General features: G+C 32.8%; 3 protein-coding genes and 1 long non-coding RNA gene across 7 annotated transcripts; 2 read left to right on the top strand and 2 right to left on the bottom strand.

Moving 5' to 3' along the window:
* Positions 1-1088: 1088 nt before the first annotated feature.
* On the top strand, positions 1089-23850 carry LOC149741783 (uncharacterized). 4 transcript variants are annotated; one of them, XR_016387354.1, is made up of 27 exons: positions 1097-1971; positions 4763-4909; positions 8629-8785; positions 8854-9006; positions 9411-9517; positions 9590-9750; positions 10319-10434; positions 10522-10614; positions 10764-10911; positions 10986-11109; positions 11300-11453; positions 11830-11947; positions 12196-12350; positions 12514-12677; positions 12747-12892; positions 13028-13150; positions 14067-14207; positions 14685-14904; positions 16456-16673; positions 16988-17091; positions 17154-17270; positions 17704-17868; positions 17923-18119; positions 18479-18687; positions 18965-19117; positions 19181-19378; positions 19627-23850. XR_016387354.1 is itself a non-coding variant. In XM_089893876.1 (27 exons), the coding sequence occupies exons 1-27, from the start codon at positions 1875-1877 to the stop codon at positions 19844-19846; spliced, it is 4095 nt and encodes a 1364-aa protein (XP_089750002.1). In that variant the 5' UTR covers positions 1301-1874; the 3' UTR covers positions 19847-23850. The 4 variants fall into 4 exon arrangements, 1 of the variants encoding a protein (XP_089750002.1); XM_089893876.1 differs by having other exon boundaries at positions 1301-1971; positions 19191-19378; XR_016387355.1 differs by lacking the exon at positions 19627-23850 and having other exon boundaries at positions 1094-1971; positions 19050-19117; positions 19191-19242.
* LOC149741785 (delta-1-pyrroline-5-carboxylate synthase-like) lies at positions 5557-8406 on the top strand. The gene has a single exon (XM_089893877.1). The coding sequence runs from the start codon at positions 5657-5659 to the stop codon at positions 8021-8023; it is 2367 nt and encodes a 788-aa protein (XP_089750003.1). The 5' UTR covers positions 5557-5656; the 3' UTR covers positions 8024-8406.
* LOC149741784 (uncharacterized) lies at positions 12189-13403 on the bottom strand. The gene is made up of 3 exons (XR_016387357.1): positions 13039-13403; positions 12492-12597; positions 12189-12325 (listed from the first exon to the last, which is right to left on the bottom strand). It is a non-coding gene; the product is annotated as an uncharacterized LOC149741784 (long non-coding RNA).
* Positions 19594-24082, bottom strand: LOC149741782 (GDP-fucose protein O-fucosyltransferase 4-like). The gene is made up of 10 exons (XM_089893878.1): positions 23926-24082; positions 23729-23849; positions 22980-23152; positions 22690-22874; positions 22238-22440; positions 21803-21958; positions 21240-21451; positions 20882-21012; positions 20293-20472; positions 19594-19848 (listed from the first exon to the last, which is right to left on the bottom strand). Exons 1-9 carry the CDS (start codon positions 23953-23955, stop codon positions 20313-20315), a joined length of 1371 nt encoding a protein of 456 aa, XP_089750004.1. The 5' UTR covers positions 23956-24082; the 3' UTR covers positions 19594-19848; positions 20293-20312.
* Between the last annotated feature and the right edge of the window lie 2487 nt (positions 24083-26569).

Here is a 26569-nt window from a genome sequence, read left to right as displayed (position 1 = left end):
CGTACTCTCTAGGTGTTCCACCACTGATAACATGAGAACGCTATATTTGCACAACTTATAAAAAGAATCGCTCAACCATTTCAAAATGTGTGAAATTCTTTTTTTTTGTTTTTAAACAAACGCCGTGCTATACGTTATTTACTTAAGGTTGTTTTGCAGGTAAGCGGGTATTATATGAAAGCTTTAGTACATATATAACACTATTTTGCGGTCAACCCGTGAATTCACGCATTCCATTTTAACCAACTGTGTTGTAGGCCTCCACTATACGTATACTGGCCATGGTATTTACGCATCTATAGTATTTATACTTTCTCTAATCACCGATTGACTTCTCAGCAAAGAAAGCCACTCCAAGATTCCCGCGGGATCGCTTGGTCGCTGCTTTCAGCCAAGATTGTGCGACCAAAGGGACCCTGGGGACCACGCGTGTGCGGGCGCCCAACGTTAGCGTTGAGATACTTCTTTATCGGTTTCGTTCTGAAGAGACTGAAGGCCAAAACGGTCAGCGCATTTTCTCAGAGCAGTTGATGTAAAAACCCATAACAGGTTACTTTACAGAAATAGAGTCCGCAGTGCAGCTAAACAGAAAAGGCAAAATAATAAACAAGTTACATTTATATTAGTGCGTAAAATTTTTTAGAGTTAGGCTGGGTTCAGAAAATATAACAAGAAAAGTTATAATGCATTTACATTCGCTAGTTGTATAGTTTTAACCGGACACCACTTTTTCAGTATTCTCGTAAAATTTGCGATAGTTTAGAAACCTATCGCTTATTATTTCACCACCTGCTTAATATTACAGTGTGTCACAGATTAGCATTATATGGTTACGCGATGCACTTTGTGTTTGGGATATTTTAACCATAGAGAACGTAATTCAAGCCTTAAATAAGTCGCAATAGATATAGTTTAGATAACAACGTGTCAACCTTTGATACGAGAAAAACTATTAATAAACAAATACCCGCCTCCACATATTTATGTCGCAGAAATATAACATATTGATTTTTCTTTTAACTGCTGATCGTCAATTATTATTAAAAGCCATACTAATAATAGTTCATTCAAACGCAAAAACTATACGTATGATTGATTATGGTAATAGAAAGGTAAGAAATATTTGGCACAGTATCTATAATCAACCTTGTTGGCTGTAAATATTGGTTTTATCACAATATAAGTATCAGTGCAGCGCAAACTAAACTTTGATTTTGCTATTCAAGTATTTAGCTCCTCCGTGCTTACTACATTTAGAACATATATATCCGCAAGAAAATGTGAATATATATACGTTAAATGAATGACGTTTAAGACATGGTAAATGACAAAATTTCTGTACCTTTCAGAGCGCTACGAAAATATGTACACGCACGGATGGTTTTCAATACCATTGTATTTATCTAAAGTAAGCATAGATCGTTGGTGAACACTTGTGCTAATATTATCAGTTTGCAAAATCACAATACAAAACACATTCCATGGCGTCACATTACATACATTTATTGCCGCAAAACCACAAAAAAGGTGGTCGAAAACTTTGTAAATGGTTCTTGTATACGTATAAACTTTCTTCCTGCGACGTTTTGGCGATCTTTGCAAGTCTCGAGGCGAAATCGTGTAATTAAGTGTTCCCCAGTTACACATTCCGTCTGCAATTTATAGAACGCTATTATAGGCCTGCGCTGCGTGCGCAAACGTTCAGTTTATATCTTGAATGAACTAATGTAATTTCATAAGACATGGTAAAATATTTAATACTGTTTTTGTTTAATCAAATGATGTCAGCCTAAAAATATAAAAAATAAATAACACTGAACATATAAGATAAAAAAACAATATTCACCACAGGTTAGTATAAAAAGCAAAACAATATGAGGTGTTGCTGGCCCAACACCTCAAAATTTATTATCTATTCGTTTACTACCATCATACTTTTGACCTGGGGCAGCGCCGATGGACAAAACGAAGGTTAGAAATTTTATTATCATGACTCTGTTTGGAAATATAGACGCCTGTTGGCACATTGTGTAGTTACGGTATCTCCATTTATGGCAATTTATTTTGTAATACCTAATAATAATTGAATAAATTTGTTTTCATTATTTGAATCTTTGGATTGTAAAATGGCCTAACCTGTTACAAACCGAGTCTGCAGTTTCTTTTACTTTTCTATTCGATTTTGTAACAAACTAACAACCAAAGATAAGAAATAAGTAAGCTTTAAATTGATCAAAATTAAGATCGGCTACGTTACCGCGGAAAGCAATCGATATCGCGATAGAAACGACTATATTGTACATTTTAAGGCACCGGTTTCGGATATTGACAGACAAATCCGATTTCCTACCAAATCATACAAGTTGAAAAACCCAAACCTTGTTAGTCGAAGAATTTAATTAGGTTACCTATCACTTAGGTCACAAACTTTACCAGGCCGTCCAGTCCATAATATTTATTGGAAATGTTTAAAACGATTGAATAATATTAAGTGGCCCTATACGCGCTTTTTGATCGATATGAACGTAGTCCTTGTAGATGTTTTTTTTATAGTGTAAACATTGCTAAATTATTGATCACCCTATAAACTCAAGCATTAAAATTTTCATTGTATCACGAGAAAAGAAATAGTAGGATGGGGGGAGATGAGACATCTTTCAAATATATTTTCTCGTTCCGTATGGTATAGTAAGCATAGAATATTAAAATAATTAAAAACCCGTATTTTTACGACTCCCTTAGACCATTGTTAGTTGTTGAAAACACGATCATGATGTTTGGTTATTATTTGCTGAAGATGCCCCATCTTACCCCACAGTACTATATAGTTATTGAATCTGTATATAGCTAAAGCTCTGTGCGGCCCATACCTGCCACTTCCGAAATCGCTGATCTATAAAATTGTCTTTTCGTCTTTATGAACGATGCACATATTGGATTAAATAGCAATTCCGTGGAGGGGAGACAAGTAACTCGATTACCGAAATGACAGAATCAATTGTTCCTCAGCAGTACAACAACAAATTTTGTTATATGAGGATATATGTTAACCGCGCACTGACGAACAGGACTTTTACGGGACTCATATAACTTTATTTGTAAAAAATTGTGTCCTTTTTTTGTCTGTCGCGTTATTCCATAATGCCGAAAATTGGTTAATTAATAAGTACTGAAACATTAATAAAGATATGAAATGATACGTTGATTTAGTTTTAAATATTATTTCTTCAACTTTCTTACCGCGGTAAATGTTTCTTTAAATTGACAACTTTTGCGTATTCAATTGCACAGACACAAAATCAATTCGAGGCAAAACAAGCTCTCTAAATTGATTTTGTGATAATGAACTAAGTATAAGCCTATATTACCAAATATACCAAGTCCAAAAATACCAAAAGTAATATTTATCAAATGATTTATCTATTATATTCAATTTTTTAATTGTTTTGTTTAAATGGTAGGGTGAGGGAAGTTGGGACACCTTTCACTCTATTTTCTTGTCCCATTTGGTTTCATGAATGTGTATTGTCACATTATTATTAGTTGGTAATGCTTTAAATAAATATATTAAAACACACAAGAAATTGTTACACGGCATCCTTTAGCACATATTGTCTAATATTTTCAAACTCAAAGTAAAAAGCTGTTTTAGTAGGCTTATATAACTTGCTGGGTGTTTGGGTGATACCACGAATTAATACCATCCATCCTACCTTTATATTAATTAACACCACTTTAAAGAAATATATATATTAAAACACAAGAGCAGTTATTTATCGATTTGCACATTATGTGTATTTTACAAATTCAAAAAAGGCAGGGTAAGAGGGAACTGGTAAAAATCTTTGTTAATTTTATTTGATAAATAAATTTATTATAGGAATACACGTAAATAACCCAAAATGTTTTTACGCCTTGAAATATATAGTAGGGTGGGGGGAGATGGGACACCTTTAGCTAGTAATATCCAAATATCATGATCGTGTTTTATACAGCAACCAACGGTCCATGGGAGTCGTGGGAGTATGGTTTTGTAATTCTTTGAATGTTCTTCATTTACTACCAAATTGGACGAGAAATAGAATGAAAAGGTGTCCCATCTTCCCCCGCCCTACTGTAACAGTTTTTATTGGTATTGTTCGAACTTCAATTGATAAATATTGTATCCTACAAATGCATATAAACTTGTAATAATAGAAAATTGTCAACAACTTTTAAAATAAAGTTTATATTATTGCCACCCTGGCTTACTCAATACATTAAGTAAGCCATGTTGCCACAAATTGGGCAGTGCTACCATAGTAGTGTCTTACTAAAAGAGTACTATGATGATGTTACAGTATATTTCGCACAAGCGGCTTTTCATAAATTATCTTCAAGTGCCCGAAATTTAACAAATACATTTTCAATTCATTTTTCAAAACATAGTAAATAACCGCCTTTATCATGCGCTGAGTTCAAGCGTGAAGATACAGTCGAATATCAATGAAACATTTGTTTTCGTCCGTCAAATACATCCTACCATATGTATATAGTAATATGGATAAAATGGGACACTTAGGCACATTAACACAAATATCCTGATCGTATATTAAGCAATTATCAATGATCTATGGGTTGTGAGGATACGGTTTTATAATTCTTCAAACGTTCTTTTCATACTACCAAATTAAACGAGAAAATAGAATGAAAATGTGTCACATATTTACTACCCTACTATATATAGTGTTTTTACGCATATGTGTATTTTCACTGGGCTTAGGTTCGTGCTTCACTGGACGGAAATGTTATTTCTGGCAGTTTGAATGCGGAACCGGCGAGTGCATAAGTATGCAAAGGTTCTGTGATGGTCGTCAGGAATGTCCCGACGGGAGTGATGAAAACGAAATTATTGAGTTTTCTTTACCTGGTAAGCACCGCTCTTGTTTAGCAGAAATTTACTGCCTTGTTAGTTTTTAGTTTTGTATCTGTCGAACACCGAAATATTTACGCCTCACACAGTGTAAATCGTAGGAATGCTATCTAAAAAGCTTAGAATTTATTTAAGGCCGAGTCGGTATATAAACATGTTTATATACGGACTCAGATTAAAGGCTATCCATTAAGTCGCACAACCATATACGCCATACGGCAAAGGTGCCAAAATGTTTAAAATACAAATAGAACAATCCACTCAGATTAGGGAAATTATAAAACTTTCGAATATTGACGAAAAAATCCGTTACTTAAAAAATACAGCACTTTTATTGGAATTGTTTTGACTTTCGAGTCTCCCAAACGTTCATAGACAGATTTGCCTACATGTTTTAAGACGTTGTGAAGACAGACAAAAAAAATTTTATCAAACGATATAAGCATGTTGCGACATTTATTTTACACGACTATATTGTCTACGTCACAGTTATAGTAAAGCATGTGTTTGTACAGCGCGACGGTGCGTATCAATCATTTTGAACGTGTCAGATTGTCGGATTAGAAGCTATCTGAACTAGTTTAGGTTGGGAGTGGAAGTTAAAGACAAACACCTTCTAGGTTTGTTTTTTTACAGGGAATTAATAACCCCCAAGGTTGTAGGACTGTAGATAAGCTTAAACTAATTAAATTTACTTGTCGTTACAGAAATTGTTAATGGTCCATTTTTTCTGTTTGTATAACCATGTTGTTTCTACGATGCCGTGGACAACTGGGTCTTCGAAGAGCATTTGATGTTACACGGTATACTACGTACATTCATTACAGTAACAACAGTGAAAGTAGGACAGATACCAGCTTGACTACTACATCAAATGAAAACTCAATGCAATACAAATATGTTGCGGGAAAAGTTCCCCTCCGAAGCAGAGAAAAGTTAAATATCGCGGAGAGGATTGTTGTAAAGTTGGGCAGTGCTGTTTTGACCAGAGGAGACCAAGGAGGTATTGCTTTGGGTCGACTTGCTTCCATTGTTGAACAAGTTGCAGAACTTCATTCTAAGGGAAAAGAAGTCATGATCGTTTCAAGTGGAGCTGTTGCATTTGGTCGGCAGCGTCTGCAAAAGGAATTGTTAATGAGTCGCAGTGTAAGAGAAACTATAAAAGGTCAAAGTCATGGGAATGTAGATACAATTCAAAGAAAAGTGGATAGTCGCTCTTGCGCTGCTGCAGGTCAAAGTGGTTTGATGGCACTGTATGAATCAATGTTTGCTCAGTATAACATCACTACTGCACAAGTCCTTGTTTCAAAAAGAGATTTAGACAGAGAGCATCGTTTGCATTTACAAGCTACATTAAATAATTTGTTGGCTTTATCAATTGTTCCAATAATAAACACAAATGATGCTGTCATTCCTTTACCAGATCATGATGTCAATGTGGATGATGCAATTTCCATCACAGACAATGATAGCTTGGCCGCCAGACTAGCTGTGCACACTGACACAGACTTGCTGATTTTGATGTCAGATGTGGATGGTTTATATACTGGTCCACCAAGCAATCAAAATTCCAAGCTTGTTTCAGTTTATTCAACTGCAAACGTGTTGTCAGGAATTGAATTTGGTCAAAAATCATCTGTTGGGCTTGGTGGTATGGGTTCTAAAGTTCAGGCCGCTGTATGGTCCTTGGAACATGGTACCTCTGTGGTAATCTGCAATGGCTGCAACGCTAAAGGTCCTTCAATTACTGATATTGTTAATGGAAAAAATGTTGGTACTTTTTTTACAACTGAAGTAACAAATTCAGAAAATGCAACAAACCAAGCTGAGAGAGCTCGCACAGATGGAAGTAAATTGCAGCAACTTCAAGTAGATGATCGTGTGAACATTTTATATAAAATGGCTGATTTGCTTGAAACAAAAGAGGAAGAAATAATGGCTGCCAATCATGTGGATGTTGCAAACGCTAAAAAATCAAGCAATTTGTCTGGACCACTGATGGACAGACTGGTATTATCACCACGACGATTACGTGATCTTTCAGATGGTGTAAGACAAGTTGCAGATAAAAGTGCTGGTTTGGTTGGGAATGTTTTATTACGCCGAAAAATTGCTGAGGATTTAATAGCTGAGCAAGTACGTGTTCCAATTGGTGTTTTGTTAATAATATTTGAATCACGCCCAGATTGTCTTCCCCAAATTGCCTCATTGGCAATTGCAACCGGTAATGGGATTTTGTTAAAAGGTGGAAGGGAATCTGTTCATACAAATAGATGTTTACACAAGATAGTCAAAGATGCCTTGTCACTGTACAACTGCGAAGAAGCTGCACAACTTATTGAAAGCAGAGATGAAGTGTCAGATTTAATTGCGGAAGCACAAGGTTCCATTGATTTAATTATTCCACGTGGTTCATCAGATATGGTTAGAGGAATCCAAGAAATGGCTGCAGGGACATCTGTTCCTGTACTTGGACACAGCGAAGGAATTTGTCATATTTACGTTGATGAAGAAGTATCTGTTGATATGGCATGTCGAGTTATCATAGATGCTAAGTGTAATTATCCAGCGGCATGCAATGCCGTTGAAACTCTTTTAATTCATAAAGATCTATTGCACACTTCTGTATTCAAACAAATTAATGATGTTCTACAAGCTGAAAATGTTAAAGTGCATCTTGGTCCAAAAATTGCATCAAGGTTGCTATTTTCTCCTTCCATTGCTAGCTCTCTTCGACATGAATATTCTGGACTTGAATGTTGTATTGAGATTGTTGATAGCGTAGATGAAGCAGTGGCTCATATTAAAAAGTTTGGTAGTTCTCATACAGATGCTATAATTACAAATAATGTTGATACTGCTGAATATTTTCTCTCAAATGTGGACAGTGCTTGTGTCTTTCATAATTTAAGCACTCGGTTTGCTGATGGACAGCGTATGGGACTGGGAGCTGAGGTTGGAGTAAGCACAACTCGAATTCATGCTCGAGGTCCCGTGGGTGCAGAAGGGTTGCTCACCTACAAATGGATTTTACGGGGAAATGGTCATGCTGTACGTGACTTTGGTGTAGATGGAACTAGAACATTTCTACATCATGATTTACAAGTATAAGTGCAAGATTTAGACCCCAATATTGTTATCACTATTAAGTGAAATACACTAGGCCATTTTTAGTTTTTATTCCTGGCACAGCTTGCACCAATATATACTTATAGTTGTTTCACATTCCTAGTATCTTCATGGTGCAATACGTTTGTTTGGTTCACTTAACATGGATCACACTTTAGAATTTATAGTACTGTCAATATGGACTTGTAACGTAAATCACATTATGTTTAGTTTCTAATATCCAATCCTGAATTAGATTAACTATTTTACTTTTTTTGTTTAAACTTCTAAGTGAAGTAAAAGTTGTTGGTGTCTCACATCGTTCGTGTCTGATTCGCTTACATCGTTGGTGTCTCATTGAAGCAATAAATAGTAAATACACTTTATATAGTTTTGTGCATTTTAAGAATCTAAATAAAGTACAAAGCAGTTTTACTGATTTATGTTTTCAGGTTGTAAATTATTTAAAATGCAAATACCAATTAGGTCTTCACGAGAAACAGATAGCCGATATCATTATTGGATGATATAAAAACTGTTAGATTCGATTTTTTATTTCTTTATTTCATTGTTCATTAGTTTTATACATACTACATTGTTGTGTCCAGGTGGCAATATTACTGAATCAACTGGAGTGAGTTGTAATAATGCATTGAACCATTCTAATAAAACATGCATTCTTCCAAAACCTTATCTGTGTGACAGTATTGAGCATTGTGTGGGTAATGCAGATGAGAGCAATAGTTTATGTGGCAGTAAAAACAGGTATATATATAAATAAAACAAAATGTGGTGGTTTAAAATAGGGAAAATTAACATTTGCCAAAATCAAGATATGTGAAACACTGTGATTTCCAACGCTGCATCAACAATCAAGTGTTGGAATGCCCGGGTTGTGAAAACAAACTTGAATCTTGCAAATATGGTTCAACTTGCACATACACTGGAGAAGATGAAAATGATCCTTGTTCAATGAGCATATTTCGGTAAGCCATACTTAAGTATGTCACGAGTTCTGAAATAAGATACACATATGATGTATTGAATAAACACAACTTGCTGTATTTTGAGTAATTTAAAGAGTATTTGTAAATTGTTAATGGCTTTTAAGTACAATTTGTATGCTTGTTATTGTTATATAATTTGGCAGATCTATTAAAGGTAATTTTTATCTCTTATAAGGTGTTAAAATCAATAATTTGAAATTCATGTTTTTAAGCATGTGCTGAGTTTGTTCTTCATAAATATTTAAAGACATTTCAGCAAAATGCTGTCACCTTATGATCTCGATCTGTTTGCTACAAACAACACTTAAGCTAATTAAAGTACAAACATGGGGCTTATTGATTAACATTTTTAATCATGCCTATGTATTTTTTCTAAAACCCAGGTGCAAATCCGGAAAATGCCTCACAGCTGGACAGTTTTGTGATGGAATACAGGATTGTGAAGATGGCAGTGATGAATATTTGGTTCCTCCATTTGCAAACGCAACGGGTACATTCAGGAGTGTTAATAAAAGTACAAATGGCTAACTGCACATTAGTTTACTAATTTTCATGTTTTTAGGCTTGATGTGCAAAAATAAGTGGAACCATGTTGATTTGATTTGCTATCTGCCACCTGAATTTCTTTGTGATGGCATTGATCATTGCAGTGACCGCATTGATGAATGTCAGAATTGCACAGAGCATTCATTCACATGCGACAATCAGATCTGTATTCCCAAGGTAGGAGTTTTGTTGTGTAAGACTAAATAAAGTGGAAGAAGGAATAATATTGGTGTTGTGGGATAACGAATGAATAATTTGATCAAAGTTTATGATTACATGAGCGCCATCATGGGCCGTTCATATTAGAATGGTCTCATTCAACCAGGGCACATGGGTGACACCGACTCCCTTAAACATACATGATATATGACAGCACTATGGTATATGGACAACTTGATTTAATAGACATAAAGGAGCGGTTCACGGATTATATGAAACAGTGAGGAAAGCTGAGTATTAGCAAGCTTGTACTGCCCACTACCCATAAAACACAGGGGTTTATAATTATAGCATTACACTTGTTTTCTGGTTGCACGAAACTGGGAAACATGCAAGATGTGCTCTTAACCTCTCACAATGATTGCGCTTTAATATATTAATCTTTTCTCTTTTTTTCATTACAATATATTGGGATAATATAAACCTTATATTTAAATATTTGCCCTGATCAAAGACAGTCGTTTCAATCATTAGCAAAAGTTATAAGAATTCTGTAAACTTTTTAACTGAAAACATTCAATTGTAGAATGCACCGCCGTATCGTGCTGATGGTGTTGATAATTGTGGAGATTCAAGCGATGAATGCTTGGATAATAATAGAGTATTTACATGTGAAGATGGGACATGCCTTGCAATGGAAAAGTAAGTTTTGTTACAATACAATCTTTAGGTCCCGCACATGTACAGCTTAACATTTCATACTGTGTATTTTATTTTTGTTCTGTTCAGATTTTGTGATGGTGTGGTGGACTGTCCAGATGGAAGTGATGAAATAAAAGATGTCAATGATTTCAACAAAACTGATGTCTTTTGTCAAAACATGTATGTTGTATCTAACTTTTTAAACACTGTATTTAAACATAATGAACTATGTTTTGTTGATTTGTAGGACTTTATTAACTAAAGTCAACAAATGCGACATTTTTAGTTATTATTAGGTATAGAACAGTTTTCTTGGTTTTATATTTTAGTTTGCTTCATATGGATATGAAATGTCTTTTACCAAAATCGATGGTGTGTGATGGCGAACGGCACTGTGCCGACCACAGTGATGAGTTTGGATGTTCCAAGCAGAAATTGTTTGAGTGCACCAACAAACGAGTATACTATTGGATTCATGTATGTTGTTCTTTTAACATTAACTACTTGTCAAATGTAATTACTTACATATGTTGAATATTAATATTATGTAGACTTGTGACTTCTACGATGAGTGTCTGGATTCCTCAGATGAGTGCAATGTGAAGGGCGGCTGTAACAGAACCTTCACATGTTTGCATACCAAAAAATGCATTGCATTTTCAAGATTTTGCGATGGTAAATATTTTTGTTTAGTTATTGTTGACATTCAAATTTTGTTAAAAATATAAAAGTATGTGACATAAATTTTATTCACGTTTTTACGAATTATTAATGAATTTAAAATGTGTTTTACTTTTTACATAATATACATTTTTTACGCGGGTGTTTTTTAAATATTCAAATTAACAAAGTCGTATACATTAAGGTATTGATGATTGTGGTGATGGTTCTGATGAAATGTCTTTTAACATGCTCCCAAGTGGTGGTTTAATGTGCGATAATTTATACAACAAGTGCGACATGCAATGTGTCTTGCCTGGTGCTTATGTTTGTGATGGGTTGGATCATTGTAGGAACAGGTGATTTAATTTTCTACCTGTAGCCATACAACTACAGTGTATATTCTAAACTTCTTCAACATGTTGTCATAAGTTCCAGTCTTAATTTTTTTTGTTCTGGTGATTAATTGATACAAACTTGGAAATCAGGTTGAGTATTTAAATAAAGCCAAAACTTTTTTCGGTGGAGTTAAATTGAACAGTGTGTGTCTGTTCTATTGTTAAAAACTTATTATCAAACTGGTAACTTAACTTGTGAGCTGCATGAGATTTTGTAACTTACTTTCATTCTAAACCTGTCTATTGAATATACATCAAAGTGTGAACAAATAATACTACAAAGAACAAAAAATACTACAATACAGTATAAATTTCTTAATGTATGATGTATATTTAGAGTTGATGAATGTGGATCATCATGCAAACATTCTTTTTTTTGTGATGATGGAACATGCAAACAGCGGACTGATTTCTGTGATAAAAAAGTCGACTGTCTTGATGGAAGTGATGAAAGAGTAATTCTGTTGTTTTTATTATCTTGTTTTTAAATCCCATTTTCTGAAAATACATAAGTTCATGAATCTAAAACACCTAATAAGGAAAACCGATGTACATTAAAATGTCTGAATAAACAAATAAGTTTACCAGAATGGTCTTTATTTATATTGTGCCTAGCTATAACAGTTTATATAATATAATTAGCTATGCTATTGTTAAACATAATGTACATCAGAATGTTTTTCAACATTATCAACCAATTTAGGTGACCGGACATGGATTCAAATGCACAGCATCCAGGATGGGGAATGATGAAACAACTATGTGTATTCTTCCTCAAAAGATGCTCCATGATGAAACTATTGATTGTTTAGATCAATCTGATGTTTGTTTTGCTGGAAATACAACTTTATGCTTCAAGTTTGTAATATTTTATTATCATAATAATAACTCAGTTGTGATATGACTTATTTTAAACAGGCAGTTTTTTTAATTTTTTATATATATTGAAATCAATTTTTATTATATATTTCCTTATTAATTAAAATTTTAAGTAGTTACGGGTAAAGTTTTATTCTTTAAGGTGTTTGAACGATCCGTTGTATATATCACATCGACAAGTATGTGATGGAATTGTTGATTGTCCCGATTTATCAGATGAATGCATCTGTGAACGAAAAGAATCAAATAGCAAAAATATTGCAATGAATTCTGCTTTGTTATGCAGTAATGTTTGCCTTGATACTGGTGAGTAAATTGTAACTTTTTGTGTGTGTTGCACTTATGGAAAACAAAACAACTAAATTATGTATCCAGGTACAAAAGCAAATTGTGATGCGTGTGGTTATAGTCGTTTGTCATGTGATGGTGGTAAAACTTGTGTTATGCTATCACAAGTTTGTGATGGTGTGAATGATTGTGAAGATAAGCTAGACGAGATAGCTTGCCTCAGTCAACAACAGGTTGGTAATTACTAGCATAAAAGTTATATACTTGTATTTATCACTATGTAGTTTCTCTAACTTATTGGCAATATTTCAAATTTCAACAATTCTGACATGTTTAGTGAAAATTTTACATTTTTTCTTCGGCTGTAGCATTCACTTACCAGTGAGAAAAACTTCACTTGTCTGTCTGGAAACTTGTACAAGACGGGTGTTGAATGTGATGGCTCACCAGAGTGTTTGGACTTCTCTGATGAATGCACAATGATTCAGGAGGTAATTGATTGAACGAGTTTAACTTGCATTATCCTGGCTTGGTAGAAAAACAACACTTTTACCTACACTGCTGTTCTTTTTCATATATCTTGTCACCGTGAACAAGTTACTACATATGTAACATTGTGATTTGTCAGGAATTGTTTTTTCTGGCTCACAATTTAGAGGACCGATAAGTGACCATTAATTTAGAGTTACCACACGTGTTTTAGCCTTTTGAACACCACTGTATTAACACTTTATTTTATAGTTTTTCGCGCCCCCCTTCTGAGTGTTACACGTTCCCCCAGTTTAAGATTTAGAGCAATTGCTGTTCTCACTGATTTAGAGCAATTGGTGTTATGTGCCATACCTAATGACACATATGCCCGAGAAAAGCTTTGAAATGAAAGTTTAGAGGAAGTTGAGCAAACCACTGTACCAAAGTGTTGGTTTTTCTTAATGAAAAATGCAATAAACCCACACAGATGAAGTCACTCTCTAGGCCAGGAGTTGTCCATATTATTAACTAAACCAATTGATGGAATTTTTTACAATAGCTCTGATTATAAAAAAAAACAGTTTCCATTATATTACATACCATATTACAACATAATTTTAAAATGCTTATTTCCAGTCGTATAATATATTGAATTCATGATTAGTAAATCATCCAGCACATGTGGTGGAGTAATTCAATTAGGATGTTAAAACTGAGGATGACAGACTTTAATCCACTTAGTCCAGCTACTGAAGTGGAAGCTGAAAAAAGATATGCCATCACGTCTGACGTTTACGTTTTGCATTCCTCTCTCACTGTGTCATACCCATACAGGTCATGGCTTCACATAAAAGCTCGTCCATTTTTGGCATTTCTTACACACGCCATGTGTTCTTTCTTGTACGTGTTCTATTAAATACTGTAATTATTTTTTAGATTGAATACGTCAATGAAAATCACACTTCCCACTTCAGATGCGGTAGCAATACACCTGAGATATGCTGGAGTCTTCCCATTAATGAGTTTGGATACCGGCATTGCCCTGGAGACCAGAAGAATCTGCTTTCACCGGATGAGGTAAATTGTCTTTAGAAAATGAAGCATCAAATGTAATGCTTTGGTTTGCTTTGTGATAGTATGCACTAACTTCATCAAGTAATTGAAACTTCTTTTTGAAACATTTAGGTTTTGACTTACTGAAACGTCCATGGTTTACCGATTTTTTTTGTAAAGTTGATATTTGGCCACATCCTTAAAAGCATATTTTTTTTCAATTTAAATCTTAAACACTATATTTTATAAAAACCGACCAGTGTTCAAAATTTGACATTATTTTACAAACCATTTTTAAATGTTTCTTGTTAACATATTGCTTAATAACATTAAATATGATGTCTTAATCTGTTCTCTGTTTATTCAAATTTGAGGTCATTTGGTTATTAAACTAGAATTTTAAAAGTTTTTCATGTACCCAATATTTAGACACCCGACACCCTGTGTTTTTTGTGATATCTTTGGTATAAATTTATAAGGTGATGTATAAATCTATTTTAGATCTGTAATGGTGTTGAGCGTTGCAAACCCAACTTTTCTCCAACTGGTAAAAACACCCGTGTTCGCACATGGTCCGATTTCTCTGCTGATGAACAATTCTGTCCCACAAGGGCTCTATGTGAAAAAAGTCGTCCCCGACAACTTGAAAAAGTGTCAATACACATTAGTCAAATATGTGATGATAGAATAGACTGTGTGGAGGAAGAAGATGAATCTGAAGGTAATGTTGGATGTTTCTTTTTCATCCAACAGATATTTAAACAGTTGATTGTTTGGGTTTGTTTTGGTGATTCTGTTATCACAATAAAAGTATACTGTAAAATATGGGTTTGAAATAATATTTAAGCTCTGCTTAATTTTTAGCACAAAGCTTTTCCTCTATATTTCTAAAATTTTAATAGATAATTTGTTAGCTTGTTTTAGTCAGTGGTTGATATACTAAAAACAATAAAACATACAAAAAGAGTGCAGCTCTATATAAAAGATTTTGTATGAAAGTATGAACCAATATAGTAGCATAAACATCAGCTGGTGAGTGTGTGTTTATTTATGTAACTTATTTATTCTTTTGTGGCCGGACAGTAATAATTGTTATAACACAAATGTTCTGTTTCATATGCCTTACTATTTTGTGGAACTTATTTAAGTTTTTGTAGTGTATGGCTGACAATTTAGTAAACCCATGAGGAACACGGTTGGAGTAATTAACACAATGGTAGCAGCATCGAGCTAAAACACGGAAACTCTGGGTTAGAGACTGGTGCGCTTACTACCTTTGCTCAGCGTAAAGAAAAAGGAAATTCATCACTTTATATAATTCTTTCCACTTGATGAATTTAGGCTTCCAGATTTTATGTAGTTAAGTCTGCAAAGTAGTTGATTGTGTTGGCCATTTTGGTTGGCCATTCTTTTTGTTCGTGAATCGGCTATGCAAATGCATGCTTCTCGTTATTTTTTTTAATGCATATAGAAATGATTGGTAATTTGGGAATTTATGTCTAATATTTTACCATTTTGATTAGTTTTCACTGAAAAGTATGGTTTAACAGGTTACCCTACCTTGGTAATTAATAGTGGTAGCAACCAGCTTGGTTTACAGAATAGTTTGTATGCTTAATACTGGTACATTGTGTTATTAATTGTATATATTTTGAATTAGTTGTTTATATTTTTAATACAATAAAATCTTGATTTGGCATTATTCACAACTCATCTCGGAAAACCAAGTAAAAAAACTATTTAAAACTAATATTTGGCAATTTTATTGTATAAGGTTGCTTACTAAGTGTTTGTAGACTGAAATTAATTTATCTCAATTTGTGTTTCGTAATGTTACATAAACTGTCTCAAGTTCCGTTAAAGAGTATGCATGCCTGGTTTGTCAGGAAGTTAGTCAGAATGTCAAATCGTATTAAATTTGCCAGCAAAACTGCTGTTTAAAAAACAACATATGTTATTGTTAATTTATTGTTTTGTATTTTTATTAGTTATTTTTGTTTAAATTCACCAAGAAGTTTATGACTTTCCTGTTATGCAATAAACCAAACTTTTTTCAATAAAAAAATAATTGAGATACAAAATGGCAGTGAATATGACCTCATAGGGGGGAACTATGTGAAAATAAAACTATTTGTTTCACAGTGGTTTTACCTGTGCAATAAGCTATTAGTCATTATACGTTTGTTCCTGTAAATTGTAACTAATCTGAAACATTTTAATCTTTAACAAATTTAAAAGATGTATAAATTAAAGGAGTTTAATTTAATTACAGACAAGTGTGGAAACCAGGATTTAGCAAGATTCTATTGTGAAACTCGAGCACCAAAGGAGGGAGCAGCATTTTCTTCCATTACATCATTACACGATCCTATGTTTGTTCCGCATCGGCTTGTATTGGATGGAAAAAAAGATTGTTATGATGGCAGTGATGAATGTCCTACCAATTGGTTTAATGATAACAACTTTTCATCCCGATTCCGACTAATCGAGGTATGTTGATTTATTTCATAAAAATAGTTGCAACATTTTGATTAAATTTTTAGAAATGCAATGTATTTTAAGGCAATGTATATATATATATATATATATATATATATTATTTAAAAGCTCTTATGTTGTTTTTCATCTTAATGTTTGACTTCCAATTCAGGTTAACTCTTTCAGGGTTTTTTATATATTATCATAAATATGTAACTTTTACAAAATGTAATAAAAAAATGGTTTAGGTTACCTGTATTATATCAATGCAAAACCATAGTTCAGGTGCAAGTAATAGAAAATCCAAATAATAAAATGTGACTTAGGCATCTGTGCTCAGCATTTTAATATGGATGATGTCTGTGCTTGCAATCGGAGGTAACCTTATTGTAATAACCCTCACATTATGCACGTTGTGGAAGTCAAGAAGGTAATGTGATATATACATTTTAGACAACATTTTTTAAATAAAACACTTTTCTTCTTAACCAGGTTGTCTCCAATGATGAAAAGTAACCATCTGCTTGTTCTTAACTTGGCTGTAGCAGATTTTATGATGGGAATTTATTTAATCTTGCTTGCAATACAAAACGCTAAAACTAACGGCAGGTTTGAAAGACTTGGTGTAGTTGTATGTTAACCTATTAAGCATTCTTACAATATCTTGTTTCTTTGAGATTGTGGCTTGAAGCGGTTAAAAATTGGAATGATACTTATTTGTCCCTGCATGGTGGGGAAAGTTTAATGATAATATAACACTCTGTTTCATACACTTTAAGCCCATGTAGCTTTGTGGATGGTTGTTTTTTTATTTTTATGTATGGTTCAATATTTCAACCAACCTATTACTGACCACTCGTTTTTAGCAAATGCCATTCTTACCCAAAGACACTTACTATCAGGAATATCTAGCTTTGTATTCAGCATATTTAATGGTTACACAGCAATTGCTATTGTAAAATCTAATGCCAATGTGTGAATTGCCCATTTAATTACTTTATTAATTAAAAGTACTTTAAACTGTTTTTTCTTCCCACTAAAGATATTGTTATGTGGATCGAGAATGGAGAAGTAGCACTGCTTGTTCATCATTAGGAACACTGGCGATGACATCGGTTCAATCTTCTGTGATGTTTCTGGTTATTCTTACAACTTACCGCATGGTGGCAGTGCTGAGACCATTCAGAGCAGATTATATGCATGTCAAGTAAAGTTCTTATCTTGTTTTCTTTATGAGAAGTACTAATCATGGTTTATTTAGATACACAATTTTTATAGTGAGCATGGCTTGGGGAATTTCACTCATTCTGGCCATCTTACCTCATATGAAGTCTTTGGATGATTATTTTACATCTTCAGCATGGATTGTACCAAGTGTGGACTTCTTTCAGACTGACACACCAGACAAACAAACAATGCAGATGTTTGCTGCAACCTTAAAGGCCTTGTCACATGAAGGTTACATTGTTTGTTTTGTTAAATGTTTCCTTCTACCTTATGCACAGCCTGTTCCCACAGTGCCATGATTTAAGAATTTTTTACAATATTTGGTAGTTTGGTACTTAAAATAGCAAAAGGGATTAACAAAAATCTACAAATTTGGGAAAATTTAATTCAGCACAGTGGTGCATGTGTGTATGTATGTAGTATATATATATATATCTATATTATATGTTTCTATAGTGTTTCTATACTCTAAGAGTTATGGTACCTAGAGCATAGATTTATTTTTATTTTAATAATATTAATATTAAGAGAATAAATGAATTCTTTAAAACAAATACAGAAGAAACTTTCAATCATAAAATTATTATTAGATTTTGGTACCGACATTATATCACGAAAGGAATGGTCAGTTGTGTTAAGGAGGTATTCTGCTGGTGTTCAAACAAATGATTTATCATGGACTTCAATTCTTGACATCATTCATGAGTTTTATCCAACTTTTTGGCCAAGTTTTGAAGTAAAAGGATATTTTGGATTCTATAATGTTCACTCTGTCTGTTTGCCTCAGTTGTTTGTAACAGTAAGTTGGTTTGTAATTTTATTGTTTATATAATTATTGTGGAAAGAAAAATATAAAAAAAATAATTGCCTGTCAATTTAATCGCCTGTGATTGTTTTATCTTTATGCAACTGTGTTTTAGTATGATGTGCACACAATATATGAATTAGTTGCAAATAAAATTATAAAGGTTTATTTTTAATACTTTAAACTTTAAAAAAATGTTTAGGAACCCCTGCTGTAATGTATTATACTTAAAAATTATTAACAATATAAACTTCAAATCAATATACTACAGGTAAATGATTCTGCATGGGCATATTCAGCTATAATCATGACATTTGATCTTATTGCTTTTCTGTATATTCTCATATCTTATCTAGTAATTTATCACGATGCCAGAAGATCAGCTGCTATGAACAGAAATGACGATGAGAATCGAATAATGCAGGTTAGTTGCTTCCCAGGTTGGGTTTGAAATAATTTTTTGTTTTAATAAATATGCTTAGCTCAGTTTATTTCAGGCACGTATAACACGTTTGGTTGTAACAGACTTTGCATGTTGGGGACCGGTATGTGTCATGGCATTTCTAAATTTGCTAGGAGTTGATATGCCAGATGTAGCATATGCATTTGCTGCTATTATACTGTTACCAATCAATAGTGCTCTCAATCCAATCTTATATTCAAATGTACTCAGTGTACTTTATGGGTAAGTTTTAAATATGTTGTAGTAAAGGTAAGTATTCATATTTTTATCTTGGTAAATTAAAAATATCTCGTTGTGTGGTGTTCCACAGACGTTTAATTATTTATTATCAGCACAAGTTACACATCAAACTATCGCTGCGTGCATCTATGGTAAATCTTTTGGTTAATGTCTCAATTTTAATTAATGCCAATAAAATTATACAAATTTGCAACATATTATATGAAACTTTGGTTTATTTGTAATTTCAGATCATGCATAAAACCATTGGATATTTTTGTTCGTAAACGTGTTCGTGTCAGTCGAGCAGCCAACATGACACGTCAGCGACAACGAAGCAATCAAAGTCACGGCTCATTGGCGATCACTTTGACATCAAATGATTGCATTCAATCACCAGAGGGCGCTTTACTGATGGGTGGAACGTGTTGCACTGACCCCGTGTGTCCGACCTCGACCACCAAAGTTTAACTCTGCAAAGTTTCATTAAATAGCTGTCACATTTACATGAACAAGTGAGACTGTATCAACTTTCATTTAATCATTGTTTAAATCATTAAACCGCTACTACATTAACCTATGTTAAACACCAAGCACAAAATTGTTTAAATTGTTGCTTCTGTTTTTATGTTCATCTAAATTGTCTATGTTGCCATGTATAACATTTTTTGAATTTGCACAAGATCAATCTCCACAAGTTGCAAAATTGGTTAAATTAAATTATTGTTCCTTTAAGATTTGCATAATCTTGTAATAAACTAAGATGTAAAAAATAAACCGTGGATACTTAAAATTCTTGAATACATTGACATAAATAAAGCCAGTCACTGGACTTATTTGTGACAAAAACTTTCATTTTAGAAAGAGAACAAAATTAATCACTAATTTGGATAAAGATTTATAAAACTAAGAAATACCTCTTTTCACAACCCAATTCTCATAACTCGTTGTGTTGCATGGCTCCCTCCCCAGCATGATATCTACGTTCAATATATGACCACAATGATTCTGAGTCACTCACACCCTCCAACACCATATCACGCAATGCAACTGCTTGATCAAGATTCTGCCAATAATCACTGATCCAATTATGTAAGCTGTAAAGGTAAATACAGTGAATTACCAAATAAAAGCTTAAACTGGGCAATTTGGGGTCACTAGCTAAGCTGGACAGGTGAGAGTAACTCAGGGCAGCTGTACCCCGATGTGCCTATAAAGCGTAAAACGGGAAATGATGATGTTTGACTGAAAAAATTTGCATGCCTTCTTTGCATATGTTGTAGTGGGGGGGAATGCTTTGTCCGCCGCTGCAAGAGGTTGACGGCATTGCACCACTCACTACCCTCATTTCTTTAATTAAAGTAGGACTTTAAGTGATGAATGATAAATAACTTAGTTTTACTTTTTTTGCTGGGGGTGTTTGATACACCGCTCGTTGTCCAGGGTGGGTGGGGCAATAAAAAAGATAGGGTAACACTGGTCTATAACATAAACACCATTACATACTGATCATTTGGTGGAATATCAGATATATCTCCAATAGATGGTTGGGGTGGTGAACAATCTAAATGATTATGTGGTACAACACGCGGTGAGATTTTTATTCCTTTTCTCAATTTTGCCTCCATCTTATGCATCTGTAATTAAAAAAAAACTATATTTATTTGTATTATGACAAAAACCAATAAAAATATATTTGAATTTACATATATCAAAAGAACGTCCAGAGTCAAAAAATATCAAGGTAAGGTTTGTACTACACCAAAAAAACTTAAAGCAAACTTTAAAGATATTTTTCTATTTATTTATTCCGACAATTTTCCTCCTATTTTTTATCTGACAAAACGCCTCGAATGAATTTTACCTCTCCACAAACATAACATTCATATCCACCAACGAAGTTGTTTGTATCTTCTCCATTTAAATCCCACTTTCGATTATTAAGAGTTTCCGATAACCATTTATTTGGAAGTTCCGGCTGATCTTTGTAAGCCAAGTATTTTAAGTAAGCTTCATCATTTTGATCAAGATAATGAATGTATTCTGCCAATCGTTCAGGTGATTCAAATTCATCAGCTAAAAATATTTGAACACATGATAATTTTAATAGTATAGAATGCATAAACGATGCAAGTACAAACAACCATTTCTCCTTTGATACCCTGAGGACTCATAGGCGTGTTTCTATTAAATAATGTTGTAGACTAGTGAATAAAATAAAATACTTTAATCATTTAAATAAACCTAGATTGTTTTATTCAAATAAAAAAGGTAATGACTGTTAAGTTACTCTAAAAGTAAGCACTAATAAAAGTTTAAGAAACAAAGGTATAAATGTAATTTTTTCTTAAGGATAATTATTACAAAGACATTTTGAGTAACAGTACCCTGCTTTACAATAGCAAACAATATAAAACACATATTTACCAATTATAATTGAATTATGGTCTGGTGCCCAGTCTCTAACAGAGGGGGATCCTCTGTATATTGGGATTGATCCAACATGTAAAGGACGCGTCAACTTCTCTGTTATGTAATCATCACAAATAGCATTTTCAAATGCAATGTGGAACTTGTACTTTGCTAAATATAGGAGTTTGTGTAAAGCCAATATTTCACCTTTATTTTGTATGTTGGGTCCAATTACTACACTTTTTATAGATATCATGCATTTTTATTCGTAGCTTCTTATAAATCAAGTGTTCAATACTTTCTATTATTTGATTTTTAAAATCATAAAATTTATGATAGATACTTTCACAACATTTCTATGATTAATAATTGGTGGTTTTATTTCACAGAAATATTACAGCAACATTTATATACTATGTGTAAATCAATCAAAAATCACTAAATACAAACCTAACATATCAAGCAGCTTCTCACTATTCATCTGCGATGTATCAACTAAATCAGCATTTGGAAAATCTTTATTGTTGAGGCACGCACCATAAGAATCAATGCTGATGTTTCCCATCAAGTGATAAACATATCTATCTCGATCGGATGGAACATCACAATGAGATTGAAGATAAACAATGGGAGCTAAGCCTTGTTTCCTTAGTCTAAAAATAAAGCTAAGTAGTAATTTACACAATACAGTAATGTTAATGTTGTATAATTAAGTATTGCAGGTAACCACCTACTTTATACTGAGGTGTGAGCACAGTATTATTAGACAACATATATAGCAATTACAATCTTTGGTCAATTTTTGAATTCTCAAAGTTTTAAAAGAAGTTATTCGGAGACGGTATAAATTTAAAAAATAAAATGAACTAAAAGGGTAAACAAACATTTCAGAAGAATTTTACTTGTTTTTTTCCATAACAGAAATTGGTTTTCTTGAAGTCAAATGTTCAGAACTGACGAAATGCTGTGTGGTCAATGGAAAATCTGAATTCCGCTTGAACGTTGCCGAGAAATTAAATAATTCAAGTGATTCTTTGTTGCATAATAAGTAGTTATTTTGAGGAGATTCCTCATGAAGTAACGCCCACTGTGAAAAATTGTATTACATGTTAGCAACTGTATTGTAAATACAAAAATTTAAAACTGTTAAACTGCTTTCAAAGTAGAATTCATCTAAATCACATATTTTTACCAAATGATTTGGTTTTCTGGGCAAGGGAGCTTCATAAGCTCTGAAGTCTGTCCCGTATTGCATGATGGTGAGTAGTTCAGTAGATTTTTGTTCCAAAATATTTTTGTTGTAAGTTGCCATGCATTTGTATCCCAAGTTAGGACAATTTACTTCAACTAAACCATCGTCTCTTTCTGTAAGAAGATAAAATATAATTATAGCCATAGCACAGTTGGTTAAGGCCCCTGCCTTGAACCCAGAGGTAATGGGTTTAAGGCTTGTCGTTGCTATCATTGTAGGTGTATGTGTCCTTGGGCAAGACACTTAACGGCAATTGCTCCAGCCCAGTTGTCACTAATGGGTTGTTTAAATTATCAGCCACACATAAAAAAAATAAAAAAATCCACATAAGAAGTAATCACCCACAAAGTAACATACTTGGTAACTCGTAAGCTGGCACGAGGTGTTAAATCCAAGTGATAACAACTGTCGTTTTCCAGCCACGCGAGGAAAAGTAAGTTACATTCATATAATAGTAAACTTTTAAAGTGAGCTTTTATATGTGTGGCTGATTAAAAAATGGTTAAGCTGTTTTAAACTTCCTAATGAAACATAGAAACAATTCGTTTCACCTTCAAGCAATATACACCTACATTTCAATTTAACATAAAATAAATACACAAAGTGTTTTATCACTATCCCTTTTTCACATTAATAGGCATGGAAATATACAAGTATAATAAAATAATAAAAACAATAAAACAGCTTGCCTGGTTCTTCAGCGTGTGGAAATATCTGTTTTTGCCACCATAATATAACAGGTAAGTTATTTAAATCTTTGCTTGGTTGAACTTTTGTAATGCAGGCTGTGCAACATTGATATGATAGCACCTGGAAATATGTTTTATTAACGGGAGTAATATTATCAAATTCAACAGGACAGCATTGATTTATTTTTAAAACTCACCAAAATTAAAAGAATAAAAGAAATTTTCATCACACAGTTTTATGTCACTTAAGCAGATAGGACAGGTTAAAATTTAACTCCTACGTTTTATATACGCAGAATCCTAAAACAGAAGAATTCTTTTAATCTATTTAAACTAAATTTTCCCTTTTCCAAATGTAGGCTAACACTTTTCTAGTTTTCACAACTTCAGTATATGGTTAGTTGTGTATTGAACTTGGCAACAATATCAGCAGTCTATTTCACGTTAAGGCATTAGTTAATTTATAAAGGTATGTATTCTATATTTGCCTTTTTTATTTAATTATCGAGCCTTGGGGCTCCGTATAATGAGTTTGTAAATGCTTGTTTACAACGCAAACGCCAGACTTCTACGTAGGGGAAGTCCCATTACGATAAGATAATATGGCATAATTAAATTTTAATAGATGGCTTGGATGAATTATCCGCATCATCATGTCGTAAATTACAGCATTTAAGAAGCAACTATGCTTTGTATGATGTCAGAGTTTAATATATACAAATAGTCCAAACACTAATTTAAAAACATTACATAGTTTTATATATTGTAGCGTTTGACGCTGGAACGCAGTAGATTAAATCGCAATTATATTCTAAACATATTAAGTCATTATATTGAATATTTAAACATTATCGTGTGTGTGTTTAATATAATGTTTCCTCCGTATTTTAGGTTTAGTAGCCACGCTTTTTATTTGACATTTTCCTTAAATAGGTTTTACCAACGTCATGTTTGCTGAAAGGAAATCTAATTACATAACTATTTCTAAGTTGGATTAATTTTATTGTCGAATAAATAGAAACAGTCAGTAAAGTTTATGTCACTGATCCTCACGCAGGCAAATACGTTAAAATAAGTTCTTACTGTTCCACCCCTAAATTTGCATGAATTCGCACGTAAAGGTTGAAATGAAGAGATTTATACCGTAACGTGTTCAGCTTAAAGTGAGGTAAAGTGGGACAGCAAAATGCAGCCTAGGTAGAAATAACCTCATTACGTTTTGTTTCGAAAACAATATCTTTACATAAATTTTAATAACAACAATAACATAGCCTAAATCTTGTTCCGAAAACAGCTTTGTTTTCCGAGTACAACATGCATTTCTTTGATTACAACATTTTTATAAAATGTTTATAATTTGATTCATAACGTCGTTTTTTTTTATGCCATGTCATAAAAATCTCGATTTATAATGTCGAAACATTTTTGTTACAAAAATACTACTTTTGATTCAAAACAATATTTTTTGTTACGAGAACAAAACATTTTGTTCCTAACAAATAATTTTTTGTTACGAAAACCAAAAAAAATGGTTTCGTAATCAAGATACTTTGTTTCAAGTATAACGCATTTTTCTTGAATACAACACGTTATTAAAATCCTCTTAATTTTCTTCGAAAACATCTTAATTTTAATTTCAAAACGATTTATTATGTCTGAAAATCGCTTCATTAAAAAATGAACAATACGTTTCGTTTTAGGACCGTTAAATTTTGTTTCGGAAACAATGGATTTTGTTTAAAAAACATTTGTTTCAAACCAATAATTTTTGTTACGACAACCATAAAAATGTTCTGAAAACAATATTTTTCGTTCCCATGACAATATATTTTGTTCCGAAATCATATTTTTTGTTACAAAACAACACTTTTGTTTCAAAACAATATTTTTCCTACGAAAAATATAATTGTTTTGAAAACAACGTTTTTCTTTTTGAAAGCGTTATATTTTGTTCCGAAATCATATTTTTTGTTACAAAACAACACTTTTGTTTCAAAACAATATTTTTTCCTACGAAAAATATAATTGTTTTGAAAACAACGTTTTTCTTTTTGAAAGCGTTATATTTTGTTCCGAAATTAAAATATTCTTTGTTTCGAGTACAACATGTACATCATTAACTACAACACGTTTTTAAAATCTTCATAATGTTTTTCGAAAGGTTTTACTAAAAAATTGAATAATAAGTTTCCCTTTATCCCCTTTATTTTCTCTAAAAACATCTTATTTTTTAAAGCAATTTATTATGTTTGAAGTTCGCTATAAAAATTGAACAGGTTTTTGTTTTGGGATCATTAAATTTTGTTTTGAAAACAATGTTTTAGTTACAGCCATACTTTTGTTTCAAAACATTTTTTGGTATGAAAGTACAGAATATAGATCGTGTCAAGCGCAGACGCTACGCGTTTCTACTTTACATGACAGCGAACTCCACTCTTACTACACAACGTTATGAACACGCGGATTTAATAATAGTCTCATACCATCCTTTGTACTTTTGGGATGAGTATTTATAATAAGTTAAGGTAAGACGGGACACGTTTTCATTCTCTTTTCTCGTTCAATTTCATAATAAAGAATGAAGTAAACATTTAAATAATTATAACCGTAGCGTCATGACTCCAAAAGGACGTTGTTCATTGTTTATATACGATATCCATCTTACCCCACACTACAATTTCAAATTAATTAACAAAAAAAGCAATGTAACAAATAGTGTAATATTTTATTAATTAATATTTATTACTCCAATTATTAATTAATACATTTGTTAGCGTAAAAACTTTTGTTAGAAGTAAAAAAAAACCTATGTGTTTGCAATAAAATCAAATCAGCAATTTA

Source organism: Ciona robusta, chromosome 1 (genome assembly GCF_009617815.1).
Source record: "Ciona robusta chromosome 1, ASM961781v2".
NCBI lineage: Eukaryota > Metazoa > Chordata > Ascidiacea > Phlebobranchia > Cionidae > Ciona > Ciona robusta.
This window is presented reverse-complemented; position numbering and strand designations above follow the sequence as displayed.

Coding starts and splice junctions, on each gene's coding strand:
- LOC149741783 (XM_089893876.1), top strand. CDS start 1,875: ATGAGGTGTTGCTGGCCCAACACCTCAAAATTTATTATCTATTCGTTT. Junction 12,678..12,746: donor TAATGTTTGCCTTGATACTG/GTGAGTAAATTG, acceptor TTATGTATCCAG/GTACAAAAGCAAATTGTGAT. Junction 14,208..14,684: donor ATCTGCTTTCACCGGATGAG/GTAAATTGTCTT, acceptor AATCTATTTTAG/ATCTGTAATGGTGTTGAGCG.
- LOC149741785 (XM_089893877.1), top strand. CDS start 5,657: ATGTTGTTTCTACGATGCCGTGGACAACTGGGTCTTCGAAGAGCATTT.
- LOC149741782 (XM_089893878.1), bottom strand. CDS start 23,955: ATGAAAATTTCTTTTATTCTTTTAATTTTG. Junction 23,850..23,925: donor CTTTTATTCTTTTAATTTTG/GTGAGTTTTAAA, acceptor ACATATTTCCAG/GTGCTATCATATCAATGTTG. Junction 22,441..22,689: donor TCTGTTATGGAAAAAAACAA/GTAAAATTCTTC, acceptor CTTTATTTTTAG/ACTAAGGAAACAAGGCTTAG.